This window comes from Cynocephalus volans, chromosome 8, assembly GCF_027409185.1.
Source record: "Cynocephalus volans isolate mCynVol1 chromosome 8, mCynVol1.pri, whole genome shotgun sequence".
Lineage (NCBI taxonomy): Eukaryota > Metazoa > Chordata > Mammalia > Dermoptera > Cynocephalidae > Cynocephalus > Cynocephalus volans.
In genome coordinates, this window is record NC_084467.1 from 53533832 (window position 1) to 53549787 (window position 15956).

The 15956-nt window shown below is 32.8% G+C and overlaps 1 protein-coding gene across 4 annotated transcripts in view; it reads left to right on the top strand.

Moving 5' to 3' along the window:
* Nucleotides 1–15956, top strand: part of ATG4C (autophagy related 4C cysteine peptidase) — a 70443-nt gene that overhangs the window by 15714 nt on the left and 38773 nt on the right. For all 4 annotated transcript variants that reach the window (XM_063106136.1, XM_063106140.1, XM_063106138.1 and 1 more), the window contains exons 2-4: nucleotides 149–290; nucleotides 8049–8132; nucleotides 14818–15051. In XM_063106136.1, the coding sequence (XP_062962206.1) occupies nucleotides 215–290; nucleotides 8049–8132; nucleotides 14818–15051 (394 nt within the window). In that variant the 5' untranslated portion in view covers nucleotides 149–214. The remainder of the gene's footprint in view (nucleotides 1–148; nucleotides 291–8048; nucleotides 8133–14817; nucleotides 15052–15956) is intronic.

Here is a 15956-nt window from a genome sequence, read left to right on the forward strand (position 1 = left end):
TGCTTTTCTGTTTCTGTCTGTAAAATGAGAAATTGGTGTGTTCATTTCCAGTTCAAATTGTATTTAATCACTTAAGTAATTGTAGCAGATATGACACTATATAATATATACTGATTACTTATTTTTCCTTAAATTTTTTTTCTTTAAGTCAGTGCAAAAGATTAAACTTCAGAAGAATGCAATCAAGTGATGGCTTTTTCTTTAGAATTTGAATATGGAGGCCACAGGAACAGATGAAGTTGACAAGATAAAAACTAAATTTGTATCTGCTTGGAACAACATGAAATACAGTAAGTATCATGATTTAAAAATTATACAAATCCCCCCCAAAACTGAAGATATGTATATATCTTCTTTATTAAGCCACTGGCAGTGATTTGAGCATAAAGGAAATATTTTGCTTTGAAGGAAATATTTCTGTAAGAAATGCAGTTAAGAATATCTCTTGAAGAAAGAGCCAAATATCATCATAAACATTGCTTAGAAACTCAAGCATTTTATGTGGTTCCCCTCTTTTTTTAAAAGTTGGAGAGTATATCGATATTCTAATGGCTTGTGTACCTTTTTTTAACATTCCAAAGCAGATAGAATTTATTCAGGTGATGATAATATGATACCTCAGTTCTTCAGATTCTATTTCAAGGAGCCTCCCAGCCAGGAAGTAAGCAAGGTAGACTTCTGATCACACAAAACAAACAGTGTAAAGTTCTTGCACTGACACTTCTGTCTTTTCTCCTAGATGTGTCCTTATACCCTTAATTTTAACATAAATTACTCTTGGTTTGCAAACAGATCTAATAAGGATTATTTGGAGAGTTTTGAAACCCACCTAAGATGAGGAATACTTAGGCAGAACCATTTTAAATAGGAAAAAGTTCATATCCATAAAATAGGAATGATAACAGAATTCAGTGAAACCCCTTGGTAATGCAAATTCAGGTAAAATACAATTGGCAGTTGGCTCCTGGTCCACTGCAAGTTATGGCCAGCTAGCTATGTATACAGCTATAACTTAGCAACAATGTGACATTGCATTTTGAAAATTATGAACATTAATTTTTTAAAAACTGAAATGTAATTCAAATACTGCAAAATGCACCCTTTAAAAATGTACAATAGAAAATTTTCATTTATCCGTTAAAAAAAGTAATAAACGGGCCAGCCCTGTGGCTCACTCAGGAGAGTGCGGCGCTGGTAGTGCCAAGGCTGCGGGTTCATATCCTGTATAGGGATGGCTGGTGCACTCACTGGCTGAGCGTGGTGCAGACCACATTATGCTGAGGGTTGTGATCCCCTTACTGGTCAGAAAAAACAAAAACAAACAAAAAAAAGTAATAAACTCATTGATATTTAGTATGTTCACAAGGTTGTGCAGCCGGTATCACTAATTCCAGAATGTTTTCATCTCTCTGAAAAAGCAACCTCGTACCCATTAGCAGTCACTCCTTATTGCCGCCCCTCTTCCTCCATCTCCAGGAAACTGCCTATCTACTTTTTGTCTATATGGATTTGACTTTTCTGGATATTTCACATGAATAGCTCATACAGCTTGTGGCCTTTTGTGTTTGACTGCTGTCATTTAGCATAATGTTTCAATGTTCACCCATGTTGTGGCATGTATGTATAAGATTACTTCATTCCTTTATATGGTTGAATAATATTTCATTGTGTGGCTATACCATATTTTGTTTACCATTTATCAGTTTATAGATATTTTTGTTGTTTCTACTTTTTCTATTATCGGTAATGCTGCTATGAACGTTTGTGTACAAGTTTTTATGTGAATATGTTTTTAATTCTCTTGGGTCTGTACCTATTAATGGCATTGCTGAGTTATAAGTTAACTCTTAAGTTTAACTTTTTGAGGAACTGCCAAACTGTTTTCCAATGTGGCTGCACCGTTTGGTATTCCAACAAGCAATCTTTGAAGATTTGAATTTCTCCATATCGTCGTTAACACTTATTATTATCATCTTTTATTAAAGCCATTCTAGTAGGTTTGAAGTGGTATTGCCATGTGATTTTAATTAGCATTTCTCTGATTACTGATGTTGAGCATCTTTTTGTGACGTTATTGGCTATTTTTATATCTTTGGAGAAATGTCTGTTCACATCCTTTGCCCATTTTGTAATTGAGCTATTTGCCTTTTTATTGTTAAGTTGTAAGAGTTCCTACATTTCTAGATACAAATCTTTAGCAAATATATGATTTGCAAATTTTTTCTTCCATTATTATGGAGTTGCAAATGTTGTCTTTTCACATTCCCCCCCCTTTTTCAAAGGAGAGCAAGAATGGAAGTGTTTTCACTTTCTTGATAGTGTATATTGAAGCATACAACTTTTTAATTTTGGTGTTCAGTTTGTCTATTTTTTTTTTTTTTTTGGTTGCTTGTGGTTTTGATATTATAATAAACTGTTGCCTAAATCAAGAATATGAAAATTTATACTCATGTTATCTTTAATGATTTTTATTGTTTTAGCTCTTATGTTTAAGTCTTTCATCCATTTTGAGTTATCTTTTGCATATGGTATGAGGTAGGGGTCCAACTTCATTCTTTTATATGTGGCTATTTAGTTGTCCCAGCATCATTTGTTGAAAAGACTATTATTTCTTCATTGAATAGTCTTGACACCTTTGTCTAAAATTAATTGACTATAGATATTTCTGGACTCTCAGTTCTATTCCATTTATCTATGTGTATATCCGTGTGCCAGTACCACTCTGTTATGATTACAGTAGCATTACAGTGAAATTTGAAATTGAAAGTATGAGTCTTTTGACGTTGTTCTTTTTCAAGATTGTTTTGGTTATTCTGGATCCCTTGCATTTTCATATGAATTTAATGATTATTTTGCCAGTTTCTGCAAGAAAGTCAGCTGGGATTTTAATAGGGATTTCATTGAATCTGTAGATCAATTGGGGGATGTATTGCCATCTTAAGAATATTAAGTCTTCCAATATATAAATATAGATGTCTTTCCACTTGTGTAGATCTTTTAAAATTTCTTTCAATGTTGTTTTGTAGTTTTTAGTTTATAAGTCTTGTACTCATTTGTTAAAGTAATCTCTACTTTTTTTTGTGATGCTATTATATGGTGAATTGTTTTCTTAATTTCATTTTGGATTTTTCATGCTGGTATATAGAAGTACAACTGGTTTTTATAATTTGATCTTGTATCCTGTAACCTGGATGTTTTCCTTTATGAGTTCCAATAGTTTTTTGTGGATTCCTTAGGATTTTGTGTATGTAAGATCATGTCATCTGTAATTAGAGATTTGTGTTCTTGATAAGTCATTCAAAATTTGATGAATAGGTTATGTGATGAAGATTTCATTTATAAGATCTGAAAATTGTTATACAGGTACTCGATAACACATTTTCAGTAGTATCCTAGGAATTGTTATTTAATATATACATGTATATAGTTCTGTATTTAGATATTTAAGTGAGCATAGTAAAATTATGGTAATCTCAAATCTCTGAAGAACACATTGTTCAGTGTACCTAAGTGTTCTAGATAGCTTTAAGTTATAGAGTAGTATTTTAGTTTGATTTTTATTGGTGAAAATCCTTCTAGAATGTTTTATATATTTTCCTTTCTTAGAGTTTGTGTAGTATTGGCAATATAGGAAGGACTAATATTGATTGAGTACCCATTATGTGCTAGGCTTTATAGTAGATACTTTCTGTATCTTCTCATTTAAATGTCATATCTCTCTGAGATAAGTATGGATATTCTTTTTTAGTATATTAGAAAACTGAGATAAAGTACCATATTCAAGTTTGCATATCTAGGTGAATCTTTAAACTGATTCACACCCAGCTTTCTTAGTCTTGTTATTCTCTAAGTACAGTGTCCATAATTTAGGATTATTTTTATCAAGGTAAGTATTTTGTTATGATGATGATGGAGCTAGAAATGGCAAAGCACTTAACGTATCAAAGGCATTGGACTTTACTTTTTTGAAAAAGTTTTTCATTTTTGTTTTCTTTTTTTTTTTTTTAAAAGATGACCGGTAAGGGGATCTTAACCCTTGACTTGGTGTTGTTAGCACCACACTCAGCCAGTGAGCGAACCGGCCATCCGTATATGGGATCCGAACCCGGGGCCTTGGTGTTATCAGCACCGCACTCTCCCGAGTGAGCCACGGGCCGGCCCTCATTTTTGTTTTCTTATTTTCCCTTTATTTACATGAGTTTATGATGTGTATAAACTTGACTTCCTCTTTAAAAAATTAATAAGTAAATGATCTTTCCTCTGGGTGTTTCTGATCCTCCAGAAAATCACTATGATCTTTATTATTTCTATACTCTTTGTCTTATTAATATCTTTTTAAGCCTTATTTGTATTTTCAAGTTGCCAATTTAATGGACCATAGGTTTTTCTGGTAGGATTCTATTTGTGGTTGCTAATCTTCAAAGATGGCCCTCAGTGAACCAAACCTTGTATTGTCCTTTCTGTCATTGAATCTGGGCTGGTCTGTGTTTCACATTAGCTAGTAGAATGAGGTAGGAGTGATGCTGTGTCAATTCCAGGCCTAGCCATTAAGAGATGACTTCTGCTTACTCTGTTTTGGAGCTCCAAACTGTTAAGTAACCAGTTTAGGTGATCTGCTGGAGAAATCACATGGAGAGGCCACATAAAGAGGAAAGTCCCTGAGACTACATGAGAGAGAGGGTATCAGCTGACTCAGTTGAGCCTCTCTGATTCCCCACTACATTAGAGACTTGAAGCAAGACCAGTGGAAAAACTAGTCAGCTGAGCCCAGGCCAACTAACAGAACTGTTTGAAATAAGAAAAATAGTTACTGTTTTAAATCACTAAGTTTAGAGTAGTTTGTTAAACAGGAATAGATAACTAAAAACACTTCCTCAGCTCATTTCTTGAATTTTTTTTTTTTTTTTTTTTTTTGGTAATTGAGGGGAAATTGACGTCAAGTAAAATGGACATTTCTTAAGTATACTATCTAAAGAATTTGACACATGTATACACCTGTGAAGCCTACAATCCTATCATTACATAGAAAATTTTCTTTTTCCCAGAAAGTTTCCTTATGCTTCCTTCTGGTCAGTTCCTACCCCTCATGGACAATCACTCCTCTGCATCAATTTATTGAATAGCGGGTTTGCCACATATCCAGTTTGCAAAATGTACTTGCTTTTCTTAACTTGTTTAGTTTTATTTAATTAATTTTCATTTAGAAATCATAACAATATTTAATTTATCTCTGTTCTACCTCCCTGGTACGATCGGTACAGATTTAGGAGGAAGGAGGAGATTGAGGAATAGAATAAAAATATATTCTTAATATGAACAATTCTGATTAATATATTCTTAATATGTATAAGAGCAACTTATTCATAGGAATACTTCTTATTCAGGGTTTTTTCCTATGCCCAAAACTCTATTATCCATTGGCTCTATGGTTTTTATAGCCTTCATTTTTTCCTTTCTCTGCCTCATTGTATCCTGGTTCGGCATCAGTGAGATGGGGCAGAGATAAGTGGTAAATTTCTTATAATGCAAAAGATAAGATGAAAATTGGTCAACTGAAGCTTAATAATTAAAAGAAAAAAGTACATTCTGTACATTAGTCATTTGGCATATGGGTCTGATTCAGCTTCAGTATGCCTTGGAAAAGAGAAAAATGGTTGGACCTTGTGAGAAGTCCTGAGTCCTCTTATGCACCTAGCTTCATGGAGTATTAAAGGAAGTCAGTCTATTATGAGGAGTTAGGCCCTGCCAGAGTCAGCATAGGGAATAGAGTAAGAGAGAATATGCATGACATGATTGATGGTTGAACTTTAAAGCACTATAATCCTGTGCTCTTATGAAATGTGGATCCTTGCAGTGCCTCAGGCTCTGACCAATCAGACTCACAGCTTTTATTTTCTTGAGGAAGGACTGGTAATTCATAAGAGGGAGTAGGTAGAAGGTAAAGTATAGGAAGAAAGGGAAAAGTTCCTCTTTAAAGATCGTTTCTTTTTATGTGAGCTTGTTTTTATTAAGTTCTTACGAATTGCTTTGGAAATTCTGCCTTTCAGGGATTAGAATCATTCCAATACAATACTACTAACATTTCTAACACATAATGTATGTGAAGCTCCTAGCCTTGTTCTTCATATACAATAAGTGGTCAGTAAATACTAATTTCCCATTGGAGTTTAGAGAAGAAAATCAGAGCTAGGTGGTAAAAGGAAAAAATGGCTTAGAAAAGTATGTTTGAACCAGAAGAAGTAGAATTTAGATGGCTGATATTGGGGAATACATTGTTGTCAGGGGATAGCATGAGCCAAATAGCAAAGCCCACTTTGAGTTTAGGTGAAGGGTAGTGGGAAATATGACTATAAAGTTAATTTGTATCATATTATGGAAAGTCTTTAGTATGCCTGAGAGGTTCATAATAAATCTAAGTAATGAATAATTGAGGATTTTTTGTTTGTTTTGGGATAGCTGGCCCCCTTCAAGAGATCTAAACCTTTGACCTTGGTGTGATAACACTGCACTGTAACTGATTGAGAGGATGTTTTTTGAGCAGAAGAGTTATTTACCTAATCAGAGCTGAGCCACAGAGAGATTAATTTTTTAGTAATATATGGTATTTGCTATAGTAGGGAAAGACTGACTCCAGAGAAACTATTTTGCAGAGTATTGCAGTAATTCAAGTGAAGCTTAATGAAGCCAAGTTAGTGTATTTGACTTCCCATTCTCCTTTATCATCAAATTCAGACTCGTGTCATCTTTATTATAAATACATATTTTATTTATTTGCATACTACATTAGGGAGCCCTTTTATGGAAATCACCCCTTTTAAACTTTTTAAGAATGCTCTTAAATATAAAGGGCAGATAATCTATTTAAGACTAGACCCAAGACTTGTGGACTCCCAATTTCAGATTCTTTCTGTTTATACACTCTTGCATTTTAAGCCTACCATCAGCAGTCAGGAATTTCATATACAGTCAGCTCTCTTTATCCTTAGGTTCTGCATCTATGGGTTTAACTAACCGTGGATCAAAAATATTTTTTTAAAAAAATTGCATCTATATTGAACATGTACAGATTTTTTTTCTTGTTATACAGTATAATTTTCTAAACAATCCAGTATAACAACTGTTTATATAGCATTTACATTGTATTAGGTATTATAAGTAATCTAGAGATGATTTAAAGTATAAGGAGGATGTGTGTAGGTTATGTGCAAATACTCCACCATTTTATACGAGAGGCTTGAGCATCCTCAGATTTTGTTATTCATGGGAGGTCCTGGAACCACTCCCCATGGATCCTGAGGGACAACTCTACTAGGGAATATTCAGGATGTAGCTGGCATGTGTTTTTCTTGGGAAATCCAGAACTATTAATGACATCTTGAAAACCCAAAAAATAGTACCTTTTAGATAGTGACAGTTTAGTAGGAAGAAAAGGTTGGAAAAATTAGAGTTTGCAGCTAAAGTTGGGGGTTGAAGGTTGGGAGGTGGAAAATTGGGATGATGTCTGAAAACTTTATTCAACTCTTTCAGAATCCTCATTTGGCCAGCTTGATGAAGTTATAACAGGTTTCCCTAGGAACTTTCAGAAATCCACTTTTATCATAAGTGCTAGTCTACTGTGTGATTGTTTTCCTGAAATACTTCACTGAAATATTCAAATTCCTTAAGCTTTTTGGTTATTTACAATGGAAGGAAACACAGGAAATTGATAACACTTATAGCCTTTGGGAAAAGTGGTTGGTATCAGAATCTAAAGTAGAATTTGTACCTTTTGAATTTTGTATCATAAGAGCATTGTGACCTGTCTGAAAATGAATTAAAATTAAAGTTTTCTTTTTCTTTCTCATGCTCTTTAAGTGAATAGAATGTGCTTTATTTGAAAGTACCATAAATGGCCTGTGTTTTCAGTTTATTCTCCAAATATTTTGCAACTCTTAGAAAAAAATGCACATCATAAGTGATAATTAATGGTTTGAAATAAAAAAAAATGCTGCTAGACTTTTAGTCTGAAATCTTTTAATTGCAAAACATTTTTTTCCTTTTTTACTTAGGTTGGGTGTTGAAAACAAAGACATATTTTAGTAGAAATTCCCCTGTATTATTGCTTGGAAAATGTTACCATTTTAAATATGAAGGTAAGTGCTAAATTAGTAAACCATGTAAAAATCTTTGTCAAAATTCATTGTGTAACTTTTTATTATTCTATACCCAGATTAATCGACTTTTGGCATATTTCTGTAAAGTACCTGTTATATAACCCATAATATATTACCATATAGTTTGGGTTTCTTGTGAACTATGTGAGGATAAGGATCATATATATCATCTTTTGTTATATTCCTCATAGTTTTGAATTTATAGTGTGAGTACTAAGTAAATATTATTTGAATTGCTATATTAATACGATATTTTTTATCACATTCTCTGATACTTTTTTTTATTTTTTATTTTTTATTTTTTATTTTTTTATTTTTTATTTTTCTTTATTTTATTTTATTTTTTAATTTTATTTTGTCGATATACATTGTAGCTGATTAATGCTCCCCATCACCAAAACCTCCCTCCCTTCTCCCTCCCCCCCTCCCCCCCAACAATGTCCTTTCTGTTTGCTTGTTGTATCAACTTCAAATAATTGTGGTTGTTATATCTTCTTCCCTCCCCCCCCCGATTTGTGTGTGTGTGTGTGTATGTGTGTGTGTGAATTTATATATTAATTTTTAGCTCCCACCAATAAGTGAGAACATGTGGTATTTCTCTTTCTGTGCCTGACTTGTTTCACTTAATATAATTCTCTCAAGGTCCATCCATGTTGTTGCAAATGGCAGTATTTCATTCGTTTTTATAGCTGAGTAGTATTCCATTGTGTAGATGTACCACATTTTCCGTATCCACTCATCTGATGATGGGCATTTGGGCTGGTTCCAACTCTTGGCTATTGTAAAGAGTGCTGCGATGAACATTGGGGAACAGGTATACCTTCGACTTGATGATTTCCATTCCTCTGGGTATATTCCCAACAGTGGGATGGCTGGGTCGTATGGTAGATCTATTTGCAATTGTTTAAGGAACCTCCATACCATTTTCCATAGAGGCTGCACCATTTTGCAGTCCCACCAACAATGTATGAGAGTTCCTTTTTCTCCGCAGCCTCGCCAGCATTTATCGTTCATAGTCTTTTGGATTTTAGCCATCCTAACTGGGGTTAGATGGTATCTCAATGTGGTTTTGATTTGCATTTCCCGGATGCTGAGTGATGTTGAGCATTTTTTCATATGTCTGTTGGCCATTTGTATATCTTCCTTAGAGAAATGCCTACTTAGCTCTTTTGCCCATTTTTTAATTGGGTTGCTTGTTTTCTTCTTGTAAAGTTGTTTGAGTTCCTTATATATTCTGGATATTAATCCTTTGTCAGATGTATATTTTGCAAATATTTTCTCCCACTCTGTTGGTTGTCTTTTAACTCTTTTAATTGTTTCTTTTGCTGTGCAGAAGCTTTTTAGTTTGATATAATCCCATTTGCAAAAGATTTATAATATATAAATTCAAATAGTCCTCCTAGTATTATCTTGAGCAAATACCAAAATTTAAACAAATTTTTTTGTAGGGTATCTGTGAGCTATCTGTGAGGAAGACAGTTCTGGATTTGATCTTGTTTTCAGTAAGTCTCATTTTCCCACAGATACCATACCCCCATCTGGCTAGGATTTTTCTGGGTTTTCTCTTAGATGATTGAAGACATCACGGGCCTGGGAGCCATTAAGGAAAAACTGTAATTTGGGGTTATCTCTAGTATGCCAATTGTATCTCAGAAACCAAAATGATTTAACATATATCATTGTGGATTTGTCTGTTTTTCCCTACAGTTTTATAAGTTTTTGCTTCATTTATTTTGAAACTCTGTTATTAGATGCATAAACATTTAGGATTATTATGGTTTCTTAATGAATTGATTCTTTTGTAATTATCATATGACCTTCTTAATTTCTGGTGATTTTTTTTTTAACTCTGAAATCTACTTTGTTTAATATTAATATAGCCACTTCAGCTTTCTTTTGCTTAAGGTTGCATGGTACATTGTTTTCCATTCTTTACACTTAACCTATTTGTGTTTTTATATTTAAAAATGTATTTCTTGTGGGAGGTAGATAGTTGGGTCTTGCTTTTTTATACAATCTCTGCCTTTTAGTTAAGGTGTCTAAACTATTTACATTTAGTGTTTTTATTGATATTGTTAGGTTTAAATGTATCATCTCATTATTAGCTTTCTGTTTGTTAAATCAGCTCTTTGTTCCCTTTCCCTCTTTTTCTACCTGCTTTTGGATTGAGTATTTTTTACGATTCCGTTTTATCTCTTTTTGTTGGCTTATTAACTATAACTTTTTATTGTGTTATTTTAGTGGTTCCTTTAGCGTTATAGTATACATCTTTAACTTATTTCAATCTACCTTCAAGTGATATTATACCAATTCACATATAGAAAGAACTCTGCCCTTTAATTCCTCCCTCTTGGCCTTTGTGCTGTTGTCATACAATTTGCTTATTTATATGTTATACATCCCATGGTACATTGTTATTATTTTTGTTTAAACAGTCAAATATCCTCTAAAGAGATTTAAATAATAAAAAATATTATATATTTCCTCATGTAGTTATCATTTTTGGTGTGCTTAATTCCTATGTGTGAATCCATATTTCCATCTGGTATTATTTTCCCTCTTCCTGAAGGATTTAGGATTTCTTGTAGAGTAGGTCTGCTGGTGATGTTTTCTTTCAGCTTTTGTGTATTTGAAAGTCTTTGTTTTGCCTTCATTTTTGAAAGATATTTTTGCTGGGTGCAGAATTCTGGGTTGACGATTTTTTTCTTTCAGTACTTTAAAGATGTTGCTTCACTATCTTCTTGCTTGTTTTGTTTCCAGTGAGAAATATGATATCACCTTTATCTTTCTTTGCACATGGTGTGTCTTTTTTTCTTGACTGCTCTTAAGATTTCCTCTTTATCACTGCTTTTGAATAATTTGATTATGATGTGCCTTGGTAGTGTTTTCTTCATGATACTTGCATTTTTGTTGAGCTTCTTGGATCTGTTAGTTCATAGTTTTTACCAAATTTAAAATTTTTGCCCGTTCTGTCTTCAAATATTTTTTCTTTCTTCTCCTTCTGGAATTCTAATTGCTCTTATACTCATATTAGCTTGCATGAAATTGTGTCACAGCTCATTGGTGCTCTTTTTTTTTTTAATTCTTTTCCTCTGTGTTTTTTAAATTTTGGATAGTTCCTATTACTGTGTCTTCAAGTTCACCAGTCTTTTCCTCAGCAATGTCTAATTTGCCATAAATATCAGTCAGTATATTTTTCATCTTGGACATTATAATTTTCATATCTAGAAGTTCCATATTATTTTTTAATCTTCCATGTTTCTACTTACTTTTTTGAACATATGGAATATATAGTTGTAATAACTTTTAATGTCCTTGTAATAACTTTTAATGTTCTTGATTGCTAATTCTATCTTTTATGTTAGTTCTGGGTCAGATTTGATTCATTGAATATTCTCATTTTGTTTTGTGGTTCCTACTTCTTTGCATGCCTGGTAATCCCTGATTAATTGCCAGATACTGTGTCATTAACCTTCTTGGGAGCTGGATACTTTTGTATTCCTATGAGTATTCCATTGTGTGACTATACCACACTTTATCCATTTCACTCCTGGTGGTCATTTGGATAGCTTTTAATTTTTGGCAATTGCTAAAAGCCGTCTTGTGAAAATTCTAGTACATGTGCTTTGGTGAACATGTGTATGGATTTTCGTTCAGTATATATTCCTAAGAATGTAATTGCTGGGTCACAGGGTATTTATATGTTCAGCTTCAGTATATACTGCCAAACAGTTCTACGGAATAGTTGTGTCAATTTTGTATTCCTACCAGGTTTGTATGAGAATTCTGCTTACTCTAACCTCACTAATACTTGGTATTTTTACCTTTTTATTAGACCCACATTTTAATTTTAATTTGCATTTCTCAACTGATGAAACTGAGCATATTTTCATATGTTTATTTGCCATTTGGATATGTATTCTATTAGATTATCTGTGTTTTTCTTATTCCTACATCTTCTTTATATATTCTGTATATGAATCCTTTTTTTGGATATATTTATAGGAATGTATTCTCCTACTCTGTTAGTTGCTTTTTCACACACTTTTGAAGAACATAGTTCTTAATATGGCTAGTTAACTTTTTTGCCCCTTAAATGGTTAGTGCTTTTTGTGTTCTGTTTGAGAAATCTTTGCTTACTTTAAAATATGAAGATTTTCTCTCCAAGTATTTTGAAGCTGTTATTTGTTTGTTTGTTTTTCTCTCTCTTTGGTTGTGGATTTCATTTTATTCTGCTTAGAATTAATTTTTCTTAAAAATCTGAACAATATCAGCCACTTAATTATACCTGTTCCCTATTCTTTCTAATCTCTCCTTCTGCATCTTTGATAAATCTTTCTGTTACATCTTTTTTCATGTCTCTGAAGTTCTTTGGTTTTTCATATTTTTCATTACTTTGTCTCTCTGTGATGTGTTCTGAGTAATTTTTTTTTTTTTATTTCTTATTTTGGTTCCCTAATTGTCTCCTGAGCTGTGTGTAATTTGCTATTTAATACTACACCAAGTTTCTATTTTCGATTATTTTTCATTTCTAGTTGTACCATTTAGTCATCTTTCACATGTGCCTAGTCAGTTTTAATAGTCTGTTTTCTATTTTTGCAACTTTCAATACCCTTCTTTTTAAGACACACATACTTATTTTATCCCATATTTAGTAATTACAATAACTGTACTTTTTTGAGAGTTTGTTTTTCTTCTGATTATGTCTCATAGTAGCTTGTTTCATTGTGATTTTTGATGGTGATAATCAGCCTTGACTCAGCCCCCAGTATTATTAGCAGTTCTTTTCTATTTCCTTTATCAGCTTTCTTTCCCGTTCTTTGTGGTGGTTCTTTTAGACATTCCCTATTCTTCATAAAGCTCTGATTTCAAGTCTCTCTCATCACAAGAAACAAAACAAAACAGAAAACCACCTACCTCCTTTGGTTTCATTTATCTTACATTCACCTCATCTAGCAGGGGCTGAATTCTGTTTGATGCTGAAGATATGGAGGTACATAAGGTAAACATATTCTTTCTCCCCTAGAGTACTTGAAATCTGAAAGGGAGGCAAATGTAGGTAGGAATTTATGGATATAATTAATTAAGATTATGACAAAGTCAGTCAAAGAATGGAACGGGGGGCAGTATTATAGTGGAAGGCCAACAGGACAACAGAGTTCATTTAGTACTAGCAGTTTCCCAGTAATATTTAGAGTAAATATTAAGAGGAAACTAGATCTTAAGAGGATAAGTAATTAATCATTTCTCCATTGTAGGAGATTAGGAACTATGTGTTTGGCAAGCCACAGGAATGAAAGCTAAGACTTATGCGCTATTTTATCAAATTTTATATGAATTTAAATGTCTAAAGTGGGAAATTTGGACATATTTGTAGTGCTACGTTCAATTTCCCAGGCACTCTTATTTGTAATTAACTTCAATTTGTACATAATATTGACAGAAAGTCATTGGTATTGGAGGTTTGGCATTCATTTATTTATTATCATTGAAACTACATGCTGCAACTTAGCTCCATTAAGCTGAATATATATTGAAGTTAGGGTGATGTAATTTTTTCAGAATGCATTGAAGAGAGGAATAGGTACAGCAAAGATGAGGAATAAAAGCATGATAAAACTTGTTTAACTCTAACATCCTGCAGATGGGTATTCGAAATTGACCTCCTAGGAATTGAGAGTTGTAGGCAGATTTATCTACCTACCCACCCATCTACCCACCCAAACCAATAAACATTTATTAGGATCTATTTGTGCTAGGCCTTGTGCTGCCTGCTGAAGTTGTAAAGATGACTGAGACTTTTTCTCTGGGAGTCATCAAATAATGGTAGTTAATTTTGAGCTCTAATGTTTTGTAAACAATTGGGCAAATAATGGCCATAGCTTTCGCATATAAATTGTATTATAGAAAATCAATTTGGAAAAGCCTTTAAAAATGATTTACGTGGGTGACAACAATTTTGAAAAATTATATTTGAACTTAGAGGGATAATTGTATTTTAAGAATTTTATATTCTTACTCTTTAGCTTGTTAGTTTTGATTTTATAATTGGAGTATAAATATTTATGACAATACAATGTACAGATTTTATTTGGTTTAAGAACTAGTTTATGTAAAGATGTACATTTTTACATATTGACAAAATATAGCTTTTATTTGCAAGTCAAATTTCAGAGAGTCTTAATATATATATCCTGAGCCAAATGAAGTAAAGAGAAATTTTTATATTATCCCCTCATCAAAGAGTTGTTTATATATAGAATATAAGATATTCTTATTAACATCTTAGATGATAATACCTTACATTAGTTACCTGTACAATATACAGTGTACATTTCAGCATTTATTCTCATTTGATTTTCATAATAGCTTGATTAGGCAGTAGTAGGTTTATCTTCCTTTTTAATCAAGAAAAAAAAGATTAGAAAGATTGCGATGTACTCCCTATCTTAATATAGTAACGGTAATATATTACCATGTTGACATTTCTTTGGTTATCTTTATTTTATTTTATTTTTAAAAATCTTTCTTTTGGTGTCTGGCTGGTAAGAGGATCTGAATCCTTGACTTTGGTGTTACCAGCACCATGCTCTAACCAAATGAGCTAACTGGCCAGCACCTTTTTGGATATCTTTAGCTTATAATTTATATGTTTATTTTGTAGATGAAAATAAAATGTTACCTGCAAGATCAGGATGTACAATAGAAGATCATGTAATTGCAGGAAACGTAGAAGAATTTCGTAAAGATTTCATTTCTAGGATATGGCTAACCTACAGGGAAGAATTTCCTCCAATAGAAGGCTCAGCTTTGACAACAGACTGTGGCTGGGGCTGTACATTGAGAACTGGCCAGATGCTGTTGGCGCAAGGACTCATCCTACACTTTCTTGGTAGAGGTAAATCAAATCTCTGTTTTTTGTTTTTGTTGTTTTGTTGTTGTTTTTCAGTTTGAGTTCCAACTTGCAAACTGCATAAAATTCCCAAAGGTTAATTTCTTCACTCCCTGATGTTTTCTAAAGATATAACTAATCTAGCATATTACTTGTTTATTGAACTGGGTCCTATATAACTTATCTTATATGTAAACTTTCACGATTCATCTTTTGAAAATACAGGTTAAACATACTTATTATTCTTGGTCACCACCATGAATTCAGTCAGTTCAATTTTTAGTAGCCTTTGGATTTCTTTGTTGTTATTATTTCTTTCATTTTAGTTAAACCCTAGATTATCTCTAGTTCAGCCTAAGTCCTGGGCAAGTAAATAGCTGTGACATTGAAGAGATAGTTAATATTTTTAAATCTTAAGAGTTTTTATTCTGGGGCCGGCCCGTGGCTCACTCGGGAGAGTGTGGTGCTGAGAACACCAAGGCCCCGGGTTCGGATCCCATATACGGATGGCCGGTTCGCTCACTGGCTGAGCGTGGTGCTCACAACACCAAGTCAAGGGTTAAGATCCCCTTACCGGTCATCTTTTAAAAAAAAAAAAGAGTTTTTATTCTGGTTTCTTTGTTTTCTCCCTGCATATCAGTAATGCTTTTAAGTTATTTTTACTTTTATAAATATGATTATAATCAATTATATTAAATTGATTAGGCATATGCTTAATAGGATTATTATAGTCTTTTAGATCCTCAAAAATGTTATTGATACCTAACTTACATATATCTTTTTTTTCCTGTTGTGCCACCTTTCTATTAGTTCTTTTTTTCTTTTTTTTTTATTGAATCATAATTGATTATACATATTTTGGGGGTTTGATGTTAAATGTATGTTGGTCAAATCAATATGATTAGCATATG